At 48.9% G+C, this 13,706-nt stretch overlaps 2 protein-coding genes across 2 annotated transcripts; one reads left to right on the forward strand and one right to left on the reverse strand.

Moving 5' to 3' along the window:
- Positions 1-733: 733 nt before the first annotated feature.
- CYBA (cytochrome b-245 alpha chain) lies at positions 734-8,373 on the forward strand. Its single transcript, XM_087971369.1, has 6 exons — positions 734-1,006; positions 3,147-3,216; positions 4,917-4,991; positions 5,607-5,690; positions 6,269-6,350; positions 7,113-8,373. The coding sequence occupies exons 1-6, from the start codon at positions 949-951 to the stop codon at positions 7,293-7,295; spliced, it is 552 nt and encodes a 183-aa protein (XP_087827495.1). The 5' UTR covers positions 734-948; the 3' UTR covers positions 7,296-8,373.
- Positions 8,374-8,701: 328 nt separating this feature from the next.
- Positions 8,702-12,139, reverse strand: IL17C (interleukin 17C). Its single transcript, XM_087971298.1, has 3 exons — positions 12,020-12,139; positions 10,243-10,529; positions 8,702-9,790 (listed from the first exon to the last, which is right to left on the reverse strand). Exons 1-3 carry the CDS (start codon positions 12,020-12,022, stop codon positions 9,538-9,540), a joined length of 543 nt encoding a protein of 180 aa, XP_087827424.1. The 5' UTR covers positions 12,023-12,139; the 3' UTR covers positions 8,702-9,537.
- Between the last annotated feature and the right edge of the window lie 1,567 nt (positions 12,140-13,706).

Here is a 13,706-nt window from a genome sequence, read left to right on the forward strand (position 1 = left end):
AAAGATAGATAGAAAAGTTGTAGGATTCAGAAAAACAGACGTTGTTCAAACTCTTCCGAAAGCAACATTAAAAGGGTCCTTGATTCCCTCCCGGGACAAATCCACCTGCAAAGCCCACCCAGAAGGAAAAGGGAGGGCCCGAAGTCATCTGGGTCACGGGGTCTCCAACCTTGGCCACTTGAAGCCTTGGCGGACTTCAACTCCCAGAATTCCCCAGCCAGCTTTCCCCCCCCCCCCATCATACTGACAGCAAGAGCCTCTTGGAGCCCCTTCGGTCTCCCCTCTCCCCCGGCTGCATTTCCATCTCCTGATCCCACCTGCAGCTCTGACTGGGGATCTCCTGGTGGTCCCCCATCCAAGCAAAGCTGGCTGGGGAATTCTGGGAGTTGAAGTCCGCCAAGGCTTCAAGTGGCCAAGGTTGGAGACCCCTGTTTAGAGCATGAATGTGAATGGAAAGAGGGCTGGAAAGGGGACCCGCTCCCTCCAGTCCTTGGGACTCTCGATCCCATGATCCCCGACCCACCAGCCACAGGCAGATGGGATTTGGAGTCCAGCCCCACCTGGATGGAGCCCAATTCCAGCCCGGGCCCCCGCACAAACTCCAGTCTTGGGGGGGGGGCTTCAAGGGACGGAAGAAGGAGAAGAAGGGGCGCTTCCCCGGCAGAGTCCAGCCGCCCAGGCTCCGGCTTTCCGGCCGCCTCTCCCGCCGAGACTCAGCCGGGGGTGGGGGGGCGACAGACGGCGGGAGCCGCGACCGTCCGGGCTTTCCCGGACCCCCTTTTCCCAGCGCCCGGCGAGCGGCGGGGTCAGGAAAGTCCCCGGGGCGTTGTTGGCTGGGCCGCCCAGAGGAGGAGCAGGAAGGACGTAGAGCCGCGAGTCCCCCCGCCTCCCCTGCCCGCCTGCTTGCCCGGCTGCCGGCTGAGTCGGGGCGGCGGCGGCGGCGGCGCGATGGGGCGCATCGAGTGGGCCATGTGGGCGAACGAGCAGGCGCTGGCCGCCGGGCTGAGTGAGTCTCCGGTGGGGGTCGGGGTGGGTGGGGGTGACGGAGCCTCTGAGCCGAGGGGAGGGGAGGGGGCGCAGGCTTTCTCCCCCACCTTTGCGGCTCGGTTCGTGCCGCTTTCTCTCCTCTCCCTCCCCCGCCTTTCTTTGGGTACAAAGTTTCCAAAAGTTTTCTCCCCCCTGCTTTCCCCCCGCCAACCTCCGCTTTTCCCGGAGGGTAAATGTTTGGGGGGGATTTAGAACAGAAACGCGAGTGGAAAGAGGGACACCCCCCCTCCCCGTCTCCCTCCAGGCCTTGGACTCTCGATCCCATGGTCCCCGACCATCAGCCACGGGCAGGTGGGCTTTGGAAGTTGAGCCACACCTGGATGCAGGTTCGGCCGAAATGAGGGTCCCGGGGAAAGCTGCTGAAAGATGCAACCCGCCCCTCTTTCTCCTTCTCCTTCTCTCTCTCTCCCCCCACCGTGTGTGCATGTGTGTGTGTGTGAGAGAGAGAGAGAGAGAGAGAGAGAGATGTGGGGGGCGGGGTGTCCAGGTTCAGGTGCGGCCAGAGTTTTCTTTCGCGGGAGAAAGAGATTGGCAATTGGCTTTCGTAGCCTGCAGAGACAGGAAAGTATTCTTGGTGGTCGCCCTGGACCCTCAGCGCCATCTGTCCCCCCCCCCCTTGCTGCAACGGGAAAGGAAGACACACAAACACACACACACACACACACCCATTGAACGCTTGGCCCGCTGTCGGTTGCGCTATCGGTTGCGAGAGAAGAGGAGGGAGGAAGTGGAACCATGAAAATAAGGGGAAGGAAGTTTGGAAGAAGAAACCGGGCCATTGCTCGGGGGAGGGGTGTGAGCCCTCTGGCCTTTTGCTCTTCTACTGGACACTCGCCACTGGGGGGGACAAGCTCCATTGGGGGTGGAAAAGAGGGGCATAACACCCTTTTTCTATCCGAAAAGAAGGCCCCTGCCTGCCCTCTACCCATAATCACAGCTCAGCTTCATCGATTAACACCTGAGAGTTGCTGACTAATTCAACAGGAAGACAACTTGCCCAAGTGAGCCAAGGGGGGGGGGGGGCTTAGCCAACTGCTGCTTTGTTAATATGGAATCAGAATCCACCAAATATTCCCCCACATTTTTTAAGGAGAGAGGTAGAGTCCCAAAGACCCTCTTTTGAAGGAATATTCCTTGAAATCTTAAACACCCTTCTTCCCACTGTGGGGCTTGGGGCCCAGCCTGAGTGATGAACCGGACAGCCCCGTTGGCCCAGGCAAGCAGACAGGAGCTCACGCCAAGCACTGGGCCAGATCTTTACCCGAGGACAACAACCTGTGCGTTGAACCTCTGCAGGAGGAGATGGAGGGCGGGGCTGCGCATGGGAGGGGGCAGCTTTCACTTCTCTCTTTTGGCTTCTCTTCCTCCTTGTGAAAGGGGTGGGGGGGTGGGGCAAGCAAAGCAACTGCCTGCATTTCCGTGCCTGCACTGAATCCTAACAGCCACAGGAAGGGAGCAAAAAAGACCCCCAGCCCAGCCCAGGATCCTGATGCTTCCAGGAGTTGGAATCCCCAGGGAGGCCTCCCCACACACACCCCACCCTTCCATGCCTACAACTGAATGTTGCAGCACAGAGCATCACTGCCGCCCTCTGCTCCGTTTTATCCTTCCCCACCCTCTGGCCTTAAGCATCCCGGGACATTGGGCACTTGGCTCTTGGGAGGAGGGGGGAGGGCTGGAGTCCCACCCACCCTTTTCAACCTTCTGACAAGCAAACTGCAGTTATTCACTTAGCAACTGGCAAGAAAGGCCGTAAATGGGGCAAAACTCATATAACCACTTAGGGAGGGCTGTAAAAGCACTGCAAAGCGGTGTATATGTCTAAGTGCTATTGCTATAACAACTGTCTCATGTAGAAACAAATTTGGGGCTCCTTGTGGTCATAAGTTAAGCACTACCTGTACATCTGTTTCTTTTTTTTTTACAAGGAGATTAAAAGCAAGGCTAAACATGTATATCCACACGATCTGCGGTGTCACATGGGCTCAGGAGTTGACACATTTTCCCAGTTTGCTTAATTTTGGATCCGAAAAATACACTGTGGATAGAAAGTGAATAATCACAAACAAACAAAAATTCTCTCTCTCTCTCTTTTTCAGTTTTAGTGACCGGTGGCATCGTGGCTGTTTCAGGCCAATTCAAAAGATGGGAGATTGCGGTTTATGCAATGTATCCTTTTGTAAACATATGATAATTGTATAAATTCTATTCCCTTGCAGCCTGCTAGGACAAATAACACCTAGTTGCCTATATCTATTTTAAAATTATATCCATATTTAATGTTAAGTTCTGCCTTCGTCATGAAAGCCAGTTGGGTGGCTTTGGGTCAATCTTTCTCAGCTTAACCCAACTCACAAGGTAATTGGTGTGAGGAAAATAGGACGAAGAAGGTGTGCTGGATACGTGTGCTGCCTTGAGTTAGTTGTAAAAATAATGAAGGCAGGATACAAATAAATAAATATTCAACATGGAGGATGTTCAATGAGGATGGTGTTCCAAGACAGAAAGTAGAAAAATTAAGGAAGCCAGACAGCTTTGCTTCTTGCAGAGTCAGATTGCAAAATTTGGAATGTTTGTGGTTGAAGAGTTTGGAAATGTTGTGGCTGTGAGTAGGTTGGGAGAGAGAAGGTCAGGTCCTATTGGCCAAATAGGGGCCAGGAAATTGCATTTTCTCTCTGTTGCTGGTAACTCTGCTCTTCGGGGTTTTCTGCCAAGTTTCAGAGAGGAAGAAGAATGAGAAAGGCGAGGCCAGCAGGAGCCCACCGAGATCACGAAGAAAGGAGCCCACGTGGGGTGGTTTCGCCCACGGGGCCAAAGCCAGGGTTTGTGAAAGAAGACACACGAATCTGGCCAAGAATCTGCACCCCACTTGACCCAATCTGAAGCCATGGTGGATTTTCAGACTGGCAAATACAAGCTTGATGACCAGCCACAATCTTTGGGAACGTTTCTGCAATAATAACGTCTCTCGGTTTCCAAAAGAGAAATCGAAAGATGCTTCTACCAGGAGATGCTGGTGGAAGGACGGTCTCTTTGGCCCCCAACAAGGAGCAGCAAAAAGGAAATAGGAATCGTGCCAAGATTTAGGTCCCAGGTGTCTACCACTCAGCCAGCCCAACCCAGCAAGCCGCTTGGCTGGTTTTGCCCACTTTTCAGTCAGTCTGAGGTACATCCAGTAAGATTACATACTACTGGGTGGGCTTCAGAAAAAGGGTATAAAAGAAGGGGGTAAATCTCATATCAGGGCCACCAGTGGTAGCTATTCCTCGCTGGACTTAGCTACTATCCCTGGACCTCATTGCAATGGGATGTTAGTAAGTATTATCTTACTGAAATGTTGTTATGCTATGATGGCTTTTCATGTTCCAAATTGCTCGTGAAATAAACCTCTGATCTCAAAGAAAGATTTATTGCCTGTGGTTTGTTTGTGTATTTCTTTTACTGAATTATTTTTATAACACTTTCCATCTCCTTCCCCCACCCCCAGGAGATGTGGGGTGGGGTGGAGAAGGCCTTATTCTTATTTATTTCTTAAATTTGTATGCTGCCCATCTTGCTTTGAAGGGACTGTTCCCTCTCACTGCCAGATTCATCTCCATAAGATGTTTTTTTTCTTCTCTTCCTGGTGTTTCTCCCATAGTGGGGATGGCATGGACTCTGGCCAGGTGGGAAATGTATTCTCATTGTCATATCGCCTGTGGACCTGACCCTTCCTAAATTTTGAGCCAACTGGTTTCTGCCCCAAATGCCTCCTCCTGCTTAAAATGAACCGCCTGGGTTGTTTCGTGTAGTCCTGAACATTTTTCTTTGTCTTGGAGAAGCCTTCAAAAGAATCCTTATTTTTTTGTCCTTAACCTTTTTCTCTAAAGAGTTGCAGGGGTGTTTGTTTGCTTCTTGGAGTATCCCCGAGGGAAGAGGAAAAAGGGATCCACTCTAGAGAGGTGGTGAGTATTGCGTTTCTTGACCGTAGGAAGAAGTTAGTCTGCTGGGAAACATGGCTTTCTCTAAAGCGAAGAGGAAGTTTCTAGTCCTCATGCTGCCAAACACAGAAGGATGTGATTATTCTCTACTCCTCCCTGCTGCTTAGACTTACAGAGTAAACGATGTAAACGGAGGATGTCCAGATCAATCTGGATCTTTCTAAAGTTGAGTTGAGGGAATCTACAGGGTGAGATTAAGTTAGCTAGCCCTGTTGCATTTATCAAGACAAGAAGGCCAGGCAAGAAGCAAGGAGAGAGAAGCAACCTAGAAAAGGAGAAACTTCCTAATAGTGAAAACAATTAATCAGTGGAACAGCTTGCCACCAGACGTGGTGGACGCTCCATCACTGGAGGTTTTTAAGAAGAGACTAGGCAGCCACTGGTCTGAAATGGTATAGCAGGGGGTTAGACTAGAAGACCTCCAATGTCCCTTCCAACTGTTATCCTGTTATTATTCTGAATCTGATAAATGGAAAAGGGTGTGTTTTTTGGAGTGTCACAGAATGCTTCTTCCCTTGAACTCGGCATCTAATTCTGTGCTTTCTTCTTTGGCTGTCTCTTTATTCTGATTTCCTGCAGTGGCCAGAAGTATTTCACAGCGGCTGTGAAGAGCTGTGGACCCCTAACAAGGAATTATTATGTCCGGGCCGTTCTCCACGCATGGTAATTTGCATCCCAACCATTTTCAGACTTTTCACCTTGCCAACCCAGGGCAGGATTTTCAGCTGCAGCTGTCCTGCTCAGGGCGTAAGGTTGCAGGTGTGAATGGGAAGGAGGGTGAAGATACTCATAGGTAGTCCTCGACTCTTGGCCGGTTGCTTAGCAACCATTTGACGTTACAACGGACAAAAGCTATTTATGGCCCAGTTTCAAAGTTATGACGTCTGCCTCCCCCCCCCCACAGTCATGTGACCGCTTCTTAAAACCACATTTATGTCCATTTGCCATATCTTGTGGTCACGTGACTGGGATTTGTGACATTTCCCCCCCAGAAATCAATATTAATTCCCAGTTTCTGCAACCCCCACCCCACCAATGGCTTCACTTAATGACTGCTGCAAAAAGGTTGTAAAATCAGGTGCTGACCAGGTGTCAGTTGGAAGTTGATTTGATAGCATTGGTCATGGAAGGTTTTCTGGAGAGCCAAACTCAAACCTTGCCAAATGAAATTGTGGTTCTCATAATCGCAGGGGCTGCATTCCTAGCTGACTTTTTTCTCCTTTAAACTTTCCTTTTGGCAGCCTAGCAGTTCCTGCAGGATATTTGCTAGCCACCATCCTTGGCACCGTTTGCCTGGCCATAGCGAGTGGCATCTACTTACTGGTAAGTGGCTGCCAGATAATCGTGCTTCCCATAATTAGCTTTCATCTCTCTTAGCTCTTTTCAAAGAGCCAAGAGAATTTTTATAGAGGATTTTGGACACAGAGAGAGATAAACTATATGAATATATAACTCTGAAGTCACCTGTAGTAGATCCATCCTCCCTTTGTATTCTAAAGGATGCCACCCTTTTAGTGTTCATTAATTAGCCACTTGAGATGTAGTGGGTTGTTCATGAGTTAAGTCAGTCTGTCTATTATTTAATTTAGCCAAAATTGAAGGTAGTCCTTCCAGGTGGCAAAAGTTTACCTGTACAAGCCTTTGGCGGTCCTCCTGCGCCATCTCCTGGCTGGAACGGGTAGGACACTTAAAAAGATTTTTTCTTTTTTGAAGAATGAGGTGTTTTTTTTGTGAATGAGTTTTTGGTGACAAGAAATGGGTATATGCATTTTTGGCTCTAAAATGATATTTGTCAAATTAGTATTTGGTTGCTTGCGTTTCCAAACCACCTTGAGTGAATAAATCAGTGAACAAAGATTAAAATCCAAAGTTTAGCTGGGGAATCCTGGGAGTCGAAGTCCACAAGTCTTAATGCGGCCAAGGTTGGATGCCCCAGCTGTAGCTCTTTATCTCATTGGATTAATTACATTGCATTTTTTTGTTCAGTTTCTTCCATATATACTTTATCTTGTTTGGGTTTTCACCAGATGTTGAAAGTCAGCGTTTCCTAATTTCCCTTCCTTTCCCTCTGGTTTTATTCTCCAGGCTGCCATACGTGGCGAAGAGTGGCGCCCCATTGAAGCAAAGCCTCCAGAGCGACCCCAAGTGGGGGGCACCATTAAGCACCCCCCCAGCAACCCACCACCCCGACCCCCTGCAGAGGCCCGGAAGAAGCAAAAGGAGGAAGAGCCAACAGGCCAAGAAAACCCTATTGAAGTGATTTCTTAGGCATCTCCCCCATCAGATAGACTGCAGTCGGAGAGGGAGGCACCACTTCTGTTTGACCCAGGCATGGGAGACACCCTCCAGGACTGAAACTCGGGCCAGATCTTTCCCAAGCAGGAGGATGGGGCTTCTACCTGAACTCCTGCAAGCCCCTCGGGTGGGAGGGGTCTTCGGTGGTCTTTCTCTTATGTTTCCTCCCTTTCCCGCCCCCTGCTGATCCCCCCCCGCATGTATGTTTGAAACAGACCGGGCTTGCATGCCAATAATTGCCAAGTCACAACTGATACTGAGTTTAAGCCCGGAGGATGAACAAAAATGGAAATTAGTTTTAAGTACACAGACATAAAGTTTTCTGAGGCTGGATTTAAATTTGAAAAGATGTCAAGAAAAGGTGTAAAATTTGAAATGCTGAAATAAAAAATTATTCCAAAGCTTCCTGGATCACATCAGACCTGGGCCACAGCCAGCAAAGCTCTCGGCTTCGTCTCTTTCCCCCGTAGAAGATATCAAGTTGGTCCTAGTTGGGGCTAAAGCACCCACCCCCCCTTCTGTCTCTCCCTGCCGCCCCCACTCCTTCTCTCGCTCTCCTCTCCCTTCCTCCTAATCCATCTTATTTTGACCCCAAGTCGGCCCACAAGAGAGCAGGACCTTTGCATCCCCCTGTTCAGGGGTCTTACCAGCCACCCCATGACTTCTGCCCCCTTTCCCCCAAGTTTTTGTCCCCCACACTCGGCTGAAACCGGCACCCACCGTTTCCCCCAAGGTGATGCTTTTATTCTACCATTCCTGGCATCCTTTTTTCCATCTCGTTTCAGTTCTGAACAAGTCGGGCTTTTCTCCTTTTCAAAGCGAATCAGAAAGATCCTGTTTCTACAAATCGTGCATACATCAAGTTTGAGTCAAACATTCCCAGGAGCATCCCTTTTAATTGAATGAATTAATTTTACCACCCCTTCCATGTTTGGTGTATTTTATCGTTCTGGACTTACAAGGCTTTATGAAATTCCTCCATTTAACATGTGACGTCTAATTGCTCCCTTGCTTATTTTAACTAGTTCAATAAACAAACCAGTTTTGAGAATGCTGCTCTTTTTATTTTGGGTCGATGCTTTAAATTTATCTGTTGACTATAAAATATACCTTGCACCATCCAGCTGAGAAATCATCATCATGATCTTGCACCATGGCTGAGAAATCATCATCATGATCACCATTATTTAAAAAAACAAAAAACACCCCAAATCGCAACCGCCAGCCTCGGTGCCATTGAGGAAGAGCGGGCACCGAGACCTGCCACTTCTCTCTGGAATACCAATCCTGCTCCCCTGTGATGAATAAAAGCCAACTGAATCAGAGGGTTTCAGTACAGAAATAGAATCTTTATTAATGCAGGGTGTCCAACCCCGAGGAACAATAAATATTGTATCACATTACAATAAATACATATAAATAATCCAATAATTTAAATCACCTTACAATACGAGAGGGGAGCAAAGGCCTCATCAGAACAAGGAAATAAATGGGGGTGGGGGGGGGGCAGCCCTCCTCCTCCCCAACCAGGTTTATCTCAGAGAGCATCTGTGAAGCTCAGCTAAGAGCCCCCTGGGGCAAGACCAGGAAGGGACCTGCTTCAGTCCAGCCGTAGCAGCTCCTGGGGGAAGGGGGGCGATTAGGAGCCACTTCCCATCTCAGCCCACCTTAGGGATAAAATGAAGGCAGGGCCTCCCATCCACCCCGTGAGATCCGTGCAATGTCTCCCTTCTGTGAAGGAGCCCCAGAGGACTCCCCACACGCACCAGAAGGCAGATCAAGGCTGGCTCAGAATGTTGGGGTGCTGGGGTGGCCCTGGGACAGCTAAGAAAACTGCCCCCCCCGCAAAGGGACATGGAGGTGTAGGGAAGGTTTCTTCTGCAAATTGGCCCCACTTCATCGGGAGTAATAAATAGAATAGCTTGAAGCACATCTTGAAAATACGTTAACATAAATACAAATAAATAAGCAGGAATTCCTTTTCATCTGTTGGTCTCTCCTTAAGAGAGTAAAATGCTTTTTTAAGGAGCTTCTGGTTGGATGGCCCCTCAATGGGAGGGGGGGGGTCTAGGCCAGGCTTGCCCTTCCCAGAGGAGGGGGTGCAGCCACTGGCTGCAAAGCACCAATGCTTGAGAACGAACACAACTGTTCTTCTGATGAAGCTGGAGGGAGGAGGGACGTGGGCCGGAGCCCCAAGGACCAGCCTGGGGTCTGCTCAGTTGCGGTAACGCGGGACGGCGCAGGTGCAGGCCACGGGCACCTCCACGTATTCCTTCTCGAAGAAGAACCTCTCCACGCCGCTGTCGTTGGGCGGGCAGGCCTTACGGCGAAAGACCATGGTTCTCTGTTTGACTTCCACCGAGTTGAGGTTGGTGGTTTCCCGGCCGTACTTGGTATCGATGCAACCTTTGCAGCTGCACCGGGCGAAGGCCAGCTGGCGGGGGAAGCGGTTCTCATCTTCATCGATGCTGTGGATGGAGGGAGAGGAAAGGGTGCGGTTAGAAGGATGCCATGCTTCCCTTGGTGAACTGGTGTAGGGTCTCCTGCTCGGGTGGGTGGGGGTTGGACTAGATGACCTACAAGGTCCCTTCCAACTCTGTCAATCTGGTAAATCTTTCTCCATCCTTCCTGAGCCACAAGATCCCCAAGGAGACGCCATCACCCAAGAGGGCCAAGCCATCACGGGGCTTGTTGGGCTTGGCCTCCGGAAATGGCATGAACCCGGGGAGTCTTAGCCAACCAAGGGCTGAGATCCAGGGACACCTGGGTGGAATCCCGGCCAGGAAAGGGAAGGGGCCTGAAGTGGGCAAAGGAGGAGATGTGGGAGCAGTCTGAGCCCCCCCCCGCCGCCGCCTTTCAACCCCCCCCCCTGGCCTGGCAGGTTCCCAGGCTGCCTCCCACACGCCAGGCAAGGTCTTACTAGTATGTCCAGGGCGAGATGGAGCGCTTGTGCACTTCGTCGCTCTGCATATCCTGCAGCTTCAGGTTCGGGCAGCTGTGGCCGTGTTGCCTCTGGGAGGGGGAGCGGCTGTTCTGCTCACTCTGCAGGAACGGAACCAGCTGCACGCAGTCTTGGTGTTGCAACAGCGGGACCCAGTTCCGAAGCTGCACCGGGATCGGGTCATTTGCCAGTTCCTCCGCGGTGAAGCACCCCACGTGCTTGGCATCTGCCCAGGCAAGGCACAGGAAGGCAACCAGGAGGGACCACTGGAGGGGCCAAGAGAGGGAAGTGAAAGGGGGCTCCGGGGGTCCACTTTCCACTACTCTTTCCTGCCCCCCAGCAAAGTCTCACTCAGGATTAGTGAGATGTTCAGGTTTTTTTTTTTAATTTTAATTTTTTATTAATTACACATTAAAATATTGGACACAGTGTGCCTGTCCTAGCGTCATCTTTGCTATGCATATTAAAGTATACGATATACATTTATACCGTTAACTTATCCATTCATAACATCTCCTGTGCTACTAATTTTATATCCATCACATTCAGTTATAATTACATACATAACCTCAACTGTCCATTCTACAAATCCTGATTAATTTTTATTCTGGGTCCCTTCGGTCTGTTCCCACCATTGATAAAATTGATTCCATATCTCATGGTATTCTGCCTCGCCTTTGTTTTACAATTCCAAAATCAGTCTATCCATTTCTGCACAACTCAGTATTTTCTTTATCACTTCACCTTCTAGGGGGATTTCTCGATTCCTACTATAAATAATTCTGGCTTGCATTCTATTTTTGTCCAATCATCTGAGATGTTAGTGCTTGATCAAGTTTATAGGTCCTGCCTAAGCAGAGGGCTGGTCTAGAAGACCTCCAAGGTCCCTTCCAACTCTGCTATTCTAAATTCGAAAGTATCTTGTCTACACAGTCAAATAAGTCTATGGAGAGTCTCAGTCATCCAGGAAGGTGTTTTTTTTCTCCAAAAGGCAACTAGACTTTCTTGGTTTTTATCCTTGAAAACGTTTAGCTTCTCATCCAAGAAGCTTCTTCAGTTCTCAAGGAAAAAGCACCTTTGGGACTATCAAGTTTACAACAGAAAGGAGCATCTGTCACCTTTGAGTGGAGCTACTCCTGCTTAATTGATCTCCATTCCCTGAGCTATGTGATCAGGAATTAAACCACAAAGCTTCTCTCTCCAGTTTACAACTGTACCAACACAATTAATTTAAAACACATTTTCTTATCCACATTAGAACAGAATGCACTCCAGGAAGCCTCTGCCCTTTGTACTTTCTAGAGAATAAGCTCTGCTGCTTCCTTTTAGGCAAGCGACCATAAAATTGTCTGGCCAGGGCGACGGAGAAGAAGCCAAGATATTTTTACGATCAGAGAGCGTCATCCGATTTTTAGACGGCTAGCAACGTGAGATGCTCTGCCTTTTTAAAGGCCACTTCCCGAAAGTGATGGACGAAGGAGAAGAAGATGCCTCTTGGAAGACTCCACCACCCACTTCCACTCCCCTCTGCACCCGCAGGCTCCTTTGCCTTAGCCACCCCTGGAGCGGAGCATGTGCAGAGTGCTTGAAGCACATCCGAGCACTTGCCATGCCACCGGCAGGTGGGCAGACCCAGAGGCCATCCGCTCCTTGCTGACTTCGCTGGCCAATTGCCCAGAATCTCTGGCCAGGTGTTCGACTGGCCCTCGAGGCATTTCCTTCGCACACCTGGTGGTGGCAGAGGCCGCCTTCTTACCATCTTTGTTCAGCCGGCGGGAAAGAGGCAGCGAAGGATGCTCCGGAGTCTGTTTTCGGTTCTCAGCTGCCGCTCCGAGGCAAGAAGTCCGTTGCAAGAGCAGTGATCTGAGACACCTTGATACCTGCCTCCTGTTATATACTCAGGGATGTTGCCTGCCTGGAAACTCCAAGTTTTTTTTTCCCTCCTCCCCTTGGGGAAATAGTTGAGTGTACTCATTTCCTCCTTAGTTGTCCAACGGGGCGGCCTATGCAGTCACTCTTGAGAGTTTCTCACTTTGAGCTTGGGTAGCTAATGTTCTTCAGCCATTGGTGTGAGATGGGCCAGGATGATGGGACCTGGAGTGTAGCCCCTCTCAAACAGGGTTTCCCACCTCTGCCTAGCATTTGGGAGGTGGAACAGGCAAGGATAGGAACTAACCAGGTATAGGGGCTTCCTAAAAAAAACACCTATTGGTTTTCTATTCTTCCAATACTTTTTATATATATATACATACTTTAAAAAGCACATGTTCTTATTTCTCTAGTTCAGGGGTGCCCAACCCTGGCAATTCTAAGACTTGTGGGCTCCAATTTCCAGAAGTTGAAGTCCACAAGACTTAAAGTTGCCAAGGTTGGACCATCCCTGCTCTAGTGCCTTACAGGCAATGAATTTACTTGCTACTTTAGTTTCTATTTAATCTTGGCTTATCCTGGAGGTACAGGGGTGATTCTGTCTCAAGTTGCCCTGGACTTCTTTTGGGGTGCCGACAACTTCCTCAGACAGGGAGGAAGCATAAAAGACCAGTGATGGGCTACCAAAGGAGGATCCAACAACTCTGTTGGTTTAAAGGGATTTCTGTCTCTCCCAATCTAAACCAAGACTTTTGTGAAACTCCAAAGCATCCATATTTTTCAACTAACAGATGTATTGAATTCGATAAATGCGCCTGTATGTGTGTATGCAGATATCTCGTTTCCTTTAAATACTCCGACAATCTCTTTGAAAAGAATCTCAATTAAGTAATTAGTGTTTCTTTTTCTTATCCTTCTAAGTCTTCCTGGTTTTTTTTTTTTTTGCAGGGGTTTAAATGAAAGGAAAAACAAGATGCTTTCAGATATATAGTGGGGTGGGGAAGGCAAACTTAGAAAGTATTTAAATAAAAATCAAGATTCATGAACCTCAGACAAATGCAAAACCTTCTTTGAGATAGAGTGCCCAAATCCAGAAACAATATGGCTTGTTTACACTTACATGACATTCTCTCTCCCCCATTAAATTATAGCTCACCCTACTTGCCTGGCCCACTTGAGGCTGGGGGAGTGAAGATTCTTTAGAGACACTCAAGCCAGACCAGCTCAAAAAAGCCTCCCCTCCCAATAATAATAATAATGGCTCTTTCTTTTATATGACCCAACCCTTGTTGGGAAGGTGAAGATTAAGGAAATAGAAAGTCTCCATTGCATGAACCTGCTCACAAGCCAGTGCAAAGAAAGTGAGGCTTGTGCTAAATGCCGGCACGCAGAAAAGGTGAATTGAATATCCCAAGTGATGTGGATCCAATCAATTAACAGCTTTTAACTCAGCAGCTTTAACCATCATTGTGGTTGATCTTTTGACACGTCTTGATTTTCAGGATAGCGATACACTTAAAGTCAAACCGATGAGGTCAGATCAAGGTATTGGAAATAAATCTCATTTAGAAATT

This window comes from Notechis scutatus, chromosome 9, assembly GCF_049901735.1.
Source record: "Notechis scutatus isolate UNSWTSFEM ecotype Mainland chromosome 9, rNotScu1.2, whole genome shotgun sequence".
In the NCBI taxonomy this organism is placed as follows: domain Eukaryota; kingdom Metazoa; phylum Chordata; class Lepidosauria; order Squamata; family Elapidae; genus Notechis; species Notechis scutatus.